This window comes from Nothobranchius furzeri, chromosome 10, assembly GCF_043380555.1.
Source record: "Nothobranchius furzeri strain GRZ-AD chromosome 10, NfurGRZ-RIMD1, whole genome shotgun sequence".
NCBI lineage: Eukaryota > Metazoa > Chordata > Actinopteri > Cyprinodontiformes > Nothobranchiidae > Nothobranchius > Nothobranchius furzeri.
In genome coordinates this window covers 48,399,588-48,412,981 of record NC_091750.1, presented here as the reverse complement: position 1 = coordinate 48,412,981, position 13,394 = coordinate 48,399,588, and the positions used below count along the sequence as shown (strand labels likewise).

General features: G+C 40.0%; 1 protein-coding gene across 8 annotated transcripts in view; it reads left to right on the top strand.

Annotated features, from left to right (window-relative positions):
• The window catches only part of LOC107386524 (glutamate receptor 3), an 88,510-nt gene extending 75,992 nt beyond the window's left edge, over nt 1-12,518 (top strand). The window contains exons 13-16 of one of the 8 annotated variants that reach the window (XR_001573103.3): nt 716-963; nt 1,641-1,755; nt 7,474-7,588; nt 9,596-9,735. Coding sequence is in view for 5 of the 8 variants with exons in the window: in XM_015960962.3 (XP_015816448.1) it covers nt 716-963; nt 7,474-7,588; nt 9,596-9,841 (609 nt within the window). In the remaining 3 variants the exon portion in view is untranslated. Of the gene's footprint in view, nt 1-715; nt 1,079-1,640; nt 1,756-3,778; nt 4,017-7,473; nt 7,648-9,595; nt 9,845-12,382 lie in introns of those variants that run through there. The other 7 variants (XM_015960962.3, XM_015960963.3, XM_070555716.1 and 4 more) reach the window with 7 other exon arrangements.
• The last annotated feature ends 876 nt before the right edge of the window (nt 12,519-13,394 follow it).

Here is a 13,394-nt window from a genome sequence, read left to right as displayed (position 1 = left end):
CTGTCTATTTCTCTGATGATGGACTGTAGACATCCTTCAACTGAAAAATACCTCTTGCCCTGTGCTGCTGACCTCTGTGACCCTGAACAGTGGATGGATGGTCAGTAAAGAAGGGAGAGTCAAATAAAACATAAATTATCCTTGGGGGGTCATTTAAGCATTTGGCCCTTGACCACGCCTGACTAACTTTTGTGCTGTGAAACTTTAAGGCTGTAAAATTCAGCTGGTGGCAGCGTTGCTTGATGAGTCAGCTCTCTATTCTTGTAAATTTATTTAACAGTTCAGGAAACAGTAAACTGCAGAAAAAATGCATCTTGGTTTTCCTTCATACTGCAGGATCTGAGGACTGTGTGTGAGAGGCCAGTTATACCCTGGAAAGATCACCTGTCCATCACACAGCTAATGCAGACAATCAAAACACACTTTATGAGAGATTTAATATTCAGACTGAACAGCAAGAAAACCCACAGAGGAAGAAACGTGCAAGTTATGGCTTTTACGCCGCAGCTCCACCGTGCAGCTCAAATGCCACCTGCTAAAAACAACTTTTGCAGGAAAATGAATAATTTATTCCTTCCTACTTTCAAACATTAGACATTTGTTGCACATTTGCTGCATATTCCCTAATGTGTTGACAGATACTTGACCACCAAGGATTTCTTGACTCTAACTAATCTTCTTTTCCCGTTTTCTCTCTTTGTTCCCTTGAACGCAGCGCTCCAAAATAGCAGTTTATGAGAAAATGTGGTCGTACATGAAATCGGCGGAGCCCTCGGTGTTTGTCAAGACGACGCCAGACGGGGTTTCCCGGGTTCGGAAGTCGAAGGGCAAGTTTGCCTTTCTGCTGGAGTCCACGATGAACGAGTACATAGAGCAGCGGAAGCCATGCGACACCATGAAAGTGGGCGGAAACCTCGACTCTAAAGGCTACGGGGTGGCCACACCTAAAGGCTCAGCATTAAGGTGGGTGGGATATTATAACAATACCCTCCATGTTGTTATAGTATTCCACCTACCCTGATGTTCCCTTTTTCCTCACTCCTTAATTCTTCTGTTTTTTTTCCAAGTGCATCTCTAGGTGAACAGTATTATGGGTTATCTGAATTGAATCAGCACATTTTTGTCCTGTTTGACGTGTTTGCTTTGTTTATGTTATTCCATCTGAAGTTTATGCTGTAAATCCATTTGAATGTCACTGTGCACTGCCCACCGTCCCCCCTGTTGACTGTTCTGTATGTCTTTTCCTTCTCCCTCTCCCTCCTCTTGTTCTACCTGGTGCCCTTTTGCATTAACTCACCTCTGAAACAGTCTGATTAATTTGCTAGTTTAAAACCATGCTCTGTCACTTGTGATGAATGTAAAGCTGCATGCTGGATGTTCTTCTATCTAATTCGACAAGAATGTCCCCATCCCGCACACTTCAGTTGCGAGCAATGTAACCCTCCATGCCACCTCTCTAATATTTAACATTTTCTTTGCTGTAAAACTCCTGTTTATCCCTCCACTTTAGTGAAATTCTTAACCAATTTGTCCCCACCCCCCTCGTTGCTACCCCCTTTTATGAATCTTACTAATATTTATATATTAGATTTCTCACGGACCTGTTCATTTTCTTACAAGTTATGTTTTATCGTTTCAAGAAATGCTGTTAACCTGGCAGTGTTAAAACTGAATGAGCAAGGCCTCTTGGACAAATTGAAAAACAAATGGTGGTACGACAAGGGAGAGTGCGGCAGCGGGGGAGGTGACTCTAAGGTCAGCCTCGATGTCACCAAAATCGGGTATCCTAGAGCAGAGTAATCGGCAAGGCTGTCGTCACCTTTGACAAATAACTGGTACTGTATTTTTCTAAATAAAGGAATAAATTGATACATTTTTGGCAATTTTGCTGCAAAACTGTGATCAAGTGGGAACCCTTTACTTGGCCAATAGAGAATAAACAAAGAAAAGTGTCTATGTAGGTATTGTGATGGAACAAAAGCAGTGTTTGTGTCATTGTTTGACCTGTAGTTATGAAAGACAGAAACAACCGTTTCCTCTGGTTTTTATATCTACAGGCCAGTGAGAAAAAATGCTGACTTCACACTAGAGGTGTGAAGAGAATCTTCTAATTTTCTCCGAGATAAATGCACTCTCCTGGAAGTCAGGCAGGGTCGGCACGGGAAACAGCGTTGTCTTGAGGGGACTAAGCATCTCAGGCAAACGTGAGAATTCTAATGACAGAAAGTCGACTAACAGGATTGTTTTTTATTATTATTTTTCTGTTTCTGTCTAACATCCTTTCAACAAAACCAGCAAAATTTGACTGGTCTTGACCCGAGGCCAGTTAAAGTCTTTCTATGGATTAAAACTAAAACTGCAGTAGTAAAGTGTGAGATGTGACCAGGGGCTCCATTTGGGTACTATTTCTACAAATAGCATGGTTTTTAAAGTGAAGTAACTGCTTGAGGGACGGTGTAACTTTAGCAAACATTTGCTTTTATGATAGAAATTGACTCCTTGTGCTAAAACCAAAGAGATTTCAAGTTATATTTTTTAAGTTTGATGGTTTTTAACATAATTTAAGAATAATCTACAAAAGTTACACTGTCTCACTCTGATTGAAAAAACACATCAAAGAGATATTTTGGCCATTTTACAAGCATGTTTCTGTGTAAACAGTGGTAGATAAGTTCTTTCTATCCTGCCTGTGTTAGCTAGCTTCCTGAACAGCTTCTGTTTGAGAAAAAGAGATTGTCTGAACCAGAATCAGCTGCTGCCACCTTAATTCTCCTCTCAATTACACAACATTTCATGAAAAAGTTTTTTTTTTTAACTTTTGCTGCAGGCGATGTTTACTAATGAAGAATCGGAAAAGTACATTTAAAGAAATCTTCGATGCAAAACTGTCCACAGAGTATAGGAATCATGTTTGCATTGTCTGCTGTGAAAAGGTGGGTATAAGAGCTGTCCTAAAGGTGAGGGTCCCTAAGAAAAATATAATACTTGGTCTTTTTGAAATAAGATCCACCAAAATAAAATAGATGGGCAAACACAGATCTGCTGCACTTTAATTTAGTTTCTGACCGGGAAAGGCTGTGTTGATTTTTGCAGCCAGGCGAGAGCAGAGCGCGCCTCGGCCAGTAGAAGCTAACCATTAGCATTAGCAACTTCACAACACGGCAGAAACTCCTTCACACTTTTCTTTGTGGAGACAAAACATCAGCATTGCAGAGCAAACTGAGTCAGTGGAAGAGGTGCGCTGCTGTTAGCCAATCAGAGGTAAGATGTCTGAATACCATGAATATCAGTAAGTAGGTCTCCAATTCCTGCCGTTTCCCAACCCCCACTCCTCTGACTTACTTCTACTTCCTGTAAACAGGAAAGCCAGAGCGTTTTTTCAGAGATCCGATCTCAGGGCATTAATTTACACTAAAGAGACCACAGCTGATTTATTGAAAAGAGTGTATGCCTCCTTTGAGACATAAGTAACACACTTAGGTCTTGGTTGGCTCATGCTAGCTGTTAGCTCATCAGTTATGTAGGATTTGAACTCTATTTCTCCAAACAGAGGCATTCAGGAAGCTATTTATCTTCTTTTTTTCATGCTGCATGCAATGAATGTGGAAGCTTGATGCAGTTTATTTTTACTTTGCGTATTAGATCATCCAACCTTTTTTAATCGGTGTTTCTGACATTTTAGTGATAATCTCTTTCTATCCAGTCTTCTCTACGTGAGACCCCTGATCAGACAGCAGAGTGTCATAACTCTGGCTTCATCTCTGCTTCTGCTCCTCAGCTTGCATCTTGATGGCTGTGAGGAGGCTGGTCCACCTTTGATGTTCTCCTCTCTGGGTATCCAAACCCGAGTGAGCAGGATTCCAGCAGAGGAGTGACACAAAGAAAGCTCCTCTCCTCTAGCTCATTTCATTTTTAGGTCCAGTTAAAGAGATTAAATGATCCGTATGACAGCATCGCTCCTGACTGCCACATTTCTTTCTGCTTATTTCACTCTCAGAGAAAGCATTTGTGTGAGATGTAACAATGAAATGGAAATATATTGTACGTAACGACCACCGAGGAAGGAAATGTTAACAAAGTTTCCTGAAATCTGATCAGCTCCGATGTTCAGATCCAGATCTCTCTTTTAAACATTTTAATGATGCTTTCATTACATTTTCCCTTATTTCATCCCACGTGTGATATTGAGTCCACGCTCTGTTTGCATGTGTTCTACCCATCAGTGTGTGTTTTCTGACATCACTTCCTGTTTTTCAGACTGATTGAAAGTTAAAGTTATGATTGGACAACCAAAAAAACAGGCATGATGGTGCATCACTTCATCTGCCTCTCTTCTTATCCTGATGCACCATCACTCTGGAACAGGGTCCATCTGGACTCTTCAGACCAGTTTTAATAATGCTTTGGACAGTTCTTAACCCACTCTTAGTCTTTTCTGCATCTCCTCAGATGTTTTCTCTGCTTGGGTTAGGGTTCTCAAACAGACCAAATCAATAAATCCAGGTGCTGACGTTTTTGGTGAAGTGTATATTTATCCCAGCAAAGCAATATCTTAATTGATTTTTAGGTAATATGCATAGTAATAATCACATAAATATAATAATAGCAATACTAATAGTAATAAATAGATAATAATAAGGTCATGTTACAGAGAAACACTTTATGGTTGTGATCAGTGGTTTCTACCTGCTGGTAGGGGTTGTATGAACTAGTCAACTTCACGGCTCTGTAGTGACTTTTTATGCCTGTCATCGACTAGTCGCTGTCCCATGATAATGACTGACAAGATGCAGTCCTCGGAAAAGACAGCAGGTGATGAGCCCCTGCGCGTCGGGAGGCGGAGGTGACGCACTGTGCCAGAGCGTCGGTACTGACACCGGCGATAAAACGGACATTTAACCAAACTGTGACCTTTTCCCTCTTGCAATTTTACCTTCCCCTCACCCCCATCCTAATTTTAACCAGTTTGCAAAGCTCTGATCTTTAATGCGCTCCAGACATCTGCGTCCTGAACACCGCCAAATCAGGTGTCACCACCTCAAAAACAAATTAAACACGCGATCGTTCATGTCGGCTCATTTCCTTTAATGTTTCCTGTCTGCTATTTGTGCCTGATGCGTTTCGCTGCTGCGGAGCGAGGTTCTTCACCTGTTTTGTCCTCCGGTGACGCACCCCCAAAATTCCACTATCTCCGCTCCGGCACGAACTCCGCAGCAAAAACGGTCCCGTTGTAGTCGGCCGGCGAGCAGCGGCACTCCGCTGTTTTTGCGGTCGGTAGATCTTTTAGAACTGCAGTTCAAAGGTAACTCATAAGGTGAATATATATGAATGCAGGTAGCAGTTTTTCTTTAGGATTGAGAGGAGATGCAGGAAGATAATAAACAGACAGGACAGAAAAATAGTCAAATAAAAACAAGTTAGTTTTTGTACCTGGTGGTTGCAACAAACAAACACCATTGAAGGTAATCAGAAGTGAGGAACAGAAAATGAAATACTTATTTTAATGTTTAGAGCAGCAGGAACTCTGAGAGGCTGCAGGCGCATCAGTGAGTTTGCAGCCTCTGCGCGCGCGGGGGGGGGGGGGGGGGGGGCTGAAGTAGGATGCAGAAACTACAGTTGTTAAAAGAGATGTGTTAACTTAGAAAATGTGGGCGCAATTTTAATTGTCAAAAACTCCAGCGAACCTACCGACCCACCACCACCACCACCACCCCACCCCCCAATGCCGCTTCAGGTGTATGACATCATCAACGACTAGTCGAAGTCGACTCAATTTTCATTACTGTCGACTTTAAAAAAAATTTAAGTCATGCAACCCCTACCTGCTGGTGTGTTTAAACTCCTTTGTTCGTTGACTGTTGCAGGTCATTCAGTTCATTTTAGAATATAATTTATTTTCCTTGCCACATATGGCTTACAAATAGAAAACACACACACACGTCATCAGGAGAACCCAGCTGTGTTTTTGAAGGCATCATCCTGACTATGAACATCCATCCATTCATCCTACTAACATATTGTTATAAATATTTAGTCAGTGAAAATCAGACCTTCTGCTTTATGTTGGTGCTGCCAGTTGCATAAAATTTAAATGAAAACATATCTGGCATCTAAATTTGTCTTCTGGTGAGCCATTAAACTCATGCAAACTTTTGAGTAGACAGCTGCTGTTTCGGAAACGATCTTTTCAACTTGTGAGGATCCATTTTTGGAGTCTGGGAGCAGTCGGAGCTCAAAGAGCATCACAGTCCATAAAGCATAAAGCGATTAAAGGAGTCAAATCAATAAAAATCACTGAATACTCTTCAGGTATTCTTATTCTCACATAATTTAAGGAATTAGATAAACTCATATCTTTTGGGATTTTTTTTGTAAATTAAATCTTAAGATGCTCCTCAGTGTTGTTGTTGTTGATTTTAATACGATAATACGATTATTAAATATCTTTAGAATAATAACTCCCTTTTAAAGTTCACATGCAACGTCTGACTTTAAAAAGGCAAGCAGAAGCTGCAGGTCAGAATCGGCCATCTTGAGGTGAATATTATCATATCATGCTGCTATAAATAGTTGGCATTTAGTTTCTGCTCTTTGCAGTGGTGTTTCCCTTCAATGGTGCTGAAGCAACAACAATCATAATTTTACTTTTTTAAAGCTCAGACTGGAGACCAGGACACCTCACCTGCCTCCTTCAACATTGACTCACCCATTAGCAGAAAAAAAACATATTTATTTGTCATGCAGAAGCACGGTGGTGAATACAATATATTTATTGATAGATAAGACACAGATGCTTTTATTCTGAAAGGAAACAAGCTTAGAAATGTTGCTGTCAGGGAAACAATAGAACGTCTCACAGAAAAGCCCCTTCCTCCCTCCTCGTGGTTTTAGTCACTAAGCAGACCTTCCTGATCTCATGTGTCTGCAGCACAACAGACACCAATAAATCCCTCCGATGTGCAGAAACAAAAACAGACCCGTGAGCTAAAATCCTGGTATTCTAACGTCTGAATCAGCTTCAAGTGGCTCCATGTTTGAAGGGGTGATTCTGTGAGACTCGGAGCTCCACAGCTGTTCAAGAATTGACAGGACTGCTGTGAGGGTGTCTGTTAGTCGAGAAAGGGTTCCTGTTAGATCCACTTTGCTAAGCATCAAACAAGGCTGCAGAAAGCCAAGAGAGGTGTGACAATCACCGCTCGTCTCTCTGGAAGCTCCGCAGCAGCCACTTTGGTCTTTTCTCACCTCTGTGATCAGTGTGTGCCGATTACTCAAAGCGATACAGGTGGGGTCTGGCATGTTAGGTTAGTCATGGATCGTCAGTCTTATATTTCACTACAATGCAGTGTTGCTTGCTATCTGTGTGATGTTGGCCAGGACCCTACTCTATCGCTTTGTACAGTATAAAGTAGTTTAAAAGTTGAATAACATAAAATAACATAATACAATGTTATTTATGTTATTTCCCACGTGAAGAACTCCTGTAAACCTTGCAGTATTGAAACTCAGTGAACAAGGCATCTTAGACAAGCTGAAAAACAAATGGTGGTACGATAAGGGTGAATGTGGAACCAAGGACTCTGGAAGTAAGGTCAGTCGCTGCAGGTCTTTTTATACTGATGGAAAATGCTTTTTAACTTAACTGTTCATGTGCAAACATGTAAAGCATATTCACACATGATAATCATAGCATGATCTACCTGAACACATCCTTAGTTTACCTTCAGAGCAACACGTGGTAAACTTTACCCCCTGCTGTAGTTTAGTCTGTTGACATTCAACCTCATCTCTTAAAGCTGCAGCATGATGCCCCACAGCTCATATTCACTCCATAACATTCTGAAAAGTCAAGGACTGAAACCATTACACTGCTATTTTCATCCAAATATGTACTGAAGTTGTTTGGAGGTGAATCGCGTTTGGGACGCTGTGCAAAATGTCTGAAACGTTCTGGTACTTTGTAAATAATTCAAACCACACATTCATCTGAAGTTTATACTCAGATTGCTAAACGGAAATGTTGCCGTTACGGCTTATTCTCACAGATTTAGGAGACCTCAGATGTTTAGAGGACCAGACAGCGCTGACAGAAATCAACACTTACAGATTATCTCGTCTTTATTCTGCATGAAGGTTTGTTCTAAATGTCTCCATCTCTCAGAAGCGCCTCGCCCAGCCAGCACCAGAACTAGAGGACTTATTGTCAGCGCCTTTCTGAACTATGCAGTGGTACCCCCAAGGGGTGGCCGGGAGAGGGCCATGGCCCCCCATGGAAAATTGTTGGGCACTCCACTGGCCCCCACAGGGAAGACTACCACACTCCACTTAATAAATCACATTCATGTTCACAAAAACCATATATACGTCTTCTGTAATTATGGTAATATCAATAAAGACAGTAATTTTACGAACATTTTAATTAGTAAATCTTTAATAAATAAGTGGCTAGCCATTTTCAAATGTTTTTGTGGATGTTTTTGTTCAGAAGGCAACAGACAAGTCTAAAACAGTAATGTTTGAAAAAAATATTTTAAAAAACTGAGATATTTTGTCTTTTTTTTCTTAAATTTGAGCTAAATACGTTCGATGCATAGGCCTTTTGTTATTTTTTTCCCTTTTTAAATGAAAAATGGTGAATGAGCAATGTAATCCACAGCTGCATGCTAAACTCTCCCAGAGTTACCACAGGGGCCAAATTGGTGTTCCACTCCAAAATTTTTAATCCACCCCCTGTCCCCAAATATTTCTAGGGGCACCTCTGCAACTACAAACATACGTCTGTTATTTCTCTTTAGATGTTAAGATAACTTCACGCTAATTCCATCTTAAATGACAGGATATTTTTTCCACTTTTAGTTTATTCCAAATATGCTCAGTGTGATTTTAATTCTTTGAAAACAGTAGAAATTAGTTTCTAGCAGCGTTTTACACAGTGTTCCCGTTGCACGTTTACATTTTTCAAAGTCATTCATCCTTTTATGACCCCAAATTGGCCTTTATATACTCAGGAAGTTAGAAAAGAGAATAAAGATTTCTTTAAGAGACAAAATCCAAATAAAATAAGCTTTCATCCCTGTTAGGTGACTCTGAAGATATACAGCATTCATTGACCAGCTCTAAAGATGTTAACGCAAATAATAAAACTCACATTAATGAATTCCAGCATGACAGTTTGGCTTTTAATAGCAGTGAAATGGTTCAGTTCCACCTTGTTACAGTTTGAACTCCACAGATGTAGAGTTTGCTAAGTTCAGCAGCTATGATAGCAAATTCAGGATGATCTGTAGACCTGTACGACCACGACCGCCTTCCTCTATATATGGCCTCGTAAAGAGACCATCAGCAGATTAGTCGGTGCGCCTCTCTACATTCACCTTCTCATCACTGTAGAGCACAGAAAACTCCAGTTAGATATATTTGAAACAGGTCAAATGAAGCAGTTATATATCATTAAGAGTATGAACACAGTTATTATTCTGCTCAGATTAACTGATTGTTCAAGCGTAGCTAAGTGCATGTAGGTTCTGGTGTTGTGTTTGTAGATTTAAGCACAAAGTCAGTTTTAAAAAGCCTTAACAAAGGTCTCTACCTCCACCAGGACAAGACAAGTGCATTAAGCCTGAGCAATGTGGCAGGAGTCTTCTATATTCTGGTCGGAGGGCTCGGCTTGGCTATGACCGTGGCTTTGATAGAGTTCTGCTATAAGTCACGGCAAGAAACCAAAAGACTGAAGCTGACAAAGAATGCCCAGAACTTTAAGCCAGCCCCTCCTTCAAATGTCCAGAACTTTGCCACGTACCGTGAAGGCTACAACGTTTATGGGACAGAGAGCGTTAAAATCTAAAAGGTATGTTTCTGTTTCCTGTTATCAGACCCATCGCAGCATTTCAGCATTATATAGATTCTTTATTTATTTTTTTACAGTAACATGCTTTTTATGGTTCAACAACAACAAATTAGAGCTACTGTAAAGAGAAAAATGGATTAAAGTCGAAATGTTGAGGTAAAACTAGAAAGGCAACTTTCTAGTTTTACCTCAATTAATTAATTTCTGGAAATTTCAACTATTGTTGAAATTTTAACTCTTAAACTCTAAATAAATTATATCTGCTCCACATCATCACAACTTTCATAGACTTGTGTGTCTCTAAATCCATACTATGCAACTTTTTCATATTTTTAAATAATTTTCTTGAGCCACTATGTGCTGAAATGAGCCTTTACAGGGCTAATGAGATGTCCCTCAGACTCCCACCTTCCTCTGTGACCAGAAAATCACACTCCCCTGTTGGACTTAGTAAAGTGGAGCTGACACCCCAGCACTGGAGTCTGCTTCCAGTACGTTTCCTGCATGTTTTAGACCAGTGGTTCCCAAACTTATTTAGCCGCGCACCCCCTTCTATGTCCCGACCATGTCGACGCACCCCCCAGCCCCCCACATCAGGGCATGGCTATATATAATATATATATATATATATATATATATATATATATATATATATATATATATATATATATATATATATATATATTGCCTCGCATCGACATAATATATGTGGACATCTTCTTTCCATAGGCTCCAATATCACTTTTTTGAGGCCAAATGGGAGGTGGCCACCACCGCCATTTTGACCGTGTCACAGGTTCCGTCAAGCCCAGACAATTCCATAAAAGGGAAGATAATTAAGAGCAAGTTGTTTTTTTTTTTTGCTGATGACCTGTATTGACCCTTTGCACCGACGTCACCTAATCACGTGGGTCCACCATGCTGGACGGCAAAAGCATGTTAACAGTAAGCGACATGAGTTCTAAACAAAGGGAAAAGTAGAGCCTGAAATTGTTTCACGATCAAAACAAAAACAAAACTCTTCCAGCATTCTTTCAACTAGTTCATGCCCAGTTCAGTTATCAGAAGAAGTAGCGCATCTAGCGGGGGCTCATAGAGAGTGGTATGTTAACTAGCTTACCAACGTTAGCTTACATTCTCTCTGCAGCTGTAAACATGTTTCTGACTTTGCCTAAATTCACCCCTCTGGATTTATAACTTTATGTTATAAACAGCGTTTCACTTTACACCAAAGCTGATTGTTAAAAAGTCCGGATCTCTACCAGCTTCTGTTACTGGTGGGGTTACCGGGTTCAGCTGCTGCTCTCACACCGAAATGAGAAGATCTCTGAACGGCGACGCTCATATAAATAAATAAATGACGTAATTTTATCACACGTAATCATACATCGGAGCTTTAATATTGTTAATTATTATCTCGCTTTACACTACAGTGGACGGCGCACAACCTCCGTGGTGAAATACCCATCCATCAGGATTATAATAACTAGTATAAACACATCACATTTATCCCTGTCCCTGTCTTCCTCGTGAAATAAATGAATGTTAATCTTACCCGGTAAAAACACGTTCCGGTAAAAACATGTTCGCTGCAAATCTGAGGGCTGCTAGTCCACTTGACGCGGCAGTTCATCTCCATCCTCAGTCTCCATCAAAGTTATTAAAAAAACAAAACAAGTTGAGTTTACATCCTTTAGTGCAGCCAACCACGCAGCAAGCTAAAACCATTTTACTGTAAAATCAACTAAATAAAAGCGATAAAAGGCTACAAACTGTCTTGTTTTGACCAGCTTCACTAGAGTTCCAATGGTCTTTTTGCCGTCCATCATGGCGAAGGGGGCGGTCACATGAGTGGCGTGACGTCACGCGCAAAGGGACAATACCTTGAACAGGATTGGGTCATTAAAGTCTTCTGCCTCCTTGTGGTAGATCTAAGTACTGCAGGATGTAAGTGCCAATTATTTATTTTATTACTGATGTAATGTTCCACGTTTAACTAATAAAACGTTTCAGTAATTACACAAAATGTTTTATTCGCATTATCCTAAAAATAAATCAGTATTTAAAATTTTCCTGACTTTTATTTCACGTATCTGGCTTTAAAGGGTTAAGAATGTTTTTAGTTAGAATGAAAGTAACAAACCAAATTTAGCATCAGAGGATACATGTGAATGTTAGAGACTCTTATTGTGAAAGATCCAAGAAGGTTTTTGCCTTCCATAGTTGATGCAGTCAAATATCTGCACCTCATATTTAATAAAACACCTTATTTACTGTAGTAGACTCTATAAAACACAACCAGAACCTTAGATTACAATAATAATGAAAATCAGAACAACTGGGGTCACAGTGGAGGTCAGCTACACTTAAAATAACATATATTTTTTTCTATTTAGACTTTATTCTAGAAATAGCATTCATAGGGTTTGGGTTAAGGTTCCACTCTACTTTAATTCCAGTGTTCACATCCTCCCTGTGGTACAGTCAGTGATAAGAGTCGTGATTTCTAACAGTTTTATCTGTTTCTCTTCTTTGCAGAGCTGATTTGACTCCTCCTGGTGCGTCTGGATGGAAACAGCCACCCTGTGTGACCCCAACACCCCTGAAGGCTGGCATCTTGGAGGCAACAGCCTTCCACGTCATCAGCTTGGACACTAAAGTCTTTGTGTCAACAAGTGCTTATTTGGGAGTTCATGACCCCGTCACACTTACAGAGGACAATGGCACAGCAGGACTTTTATAGGAAACATGGGATTTGCCTCTTGTAGTGCCTTAAAGAGCATTTTGGCGCCATCGCAATGCAATTAAATTCAAATTCACTTGAAAATAAGAAAAACTAAAATCTGTGGCGAGAAACTGCTTCAGATGACACGTGGATGATGAACTGTTGTAATTACTGTTTTATATTTTCAAGACAGAAAAAGAAAAAAAAGCCATGATTTGCTAACAAATCCACAAGGTAACTAAAAGTCATCGGAATCCTTTTAAGACAATTTTTTGTGGTGAAACCTTCAGTTGGATAAATGTTATATTTAGTGAGGTAAAGTCATTTTCTTGTTTTTAATATAAGGCTATTTTCAGTGTCAGAATATTTAGGGCAAGTATCGATCAGTAATGTTGAGAACACGTCAAACTGGCAGCATTTTTAACTCAGAAAAACCAAAATGTGGCCAAAAACCGCCTGAATGGTTTCATTTCCATAACCTGCTTTGTATTAACTTAGATGTTTGATTTAAATCACATATGTGACTTTGTTTAAACTGCCACATTTGGAAGGGAGTCTATTTTAGAGGAAGAGGTCTAATCAAGTTTTGCCATATTGTTAAAAATCAAAGGAATGCTTAATATTTTAGAGACGAGAAAGGAACCCTGTGTGATAAAGGAGAACCAGCTCCTGGTTTTGTACGCTGTTCTCAGTTAAATGCTGTTTCTTCTTGACACCATCAGAGCTTCTTTGCTTTCTGTGTTTATGCTTTTTGCAGCAGGTGAGCTGTACACTGAAGAAGAGCAACAAAATCAAACATTTATATACTTTTTATAATCCAAAGGA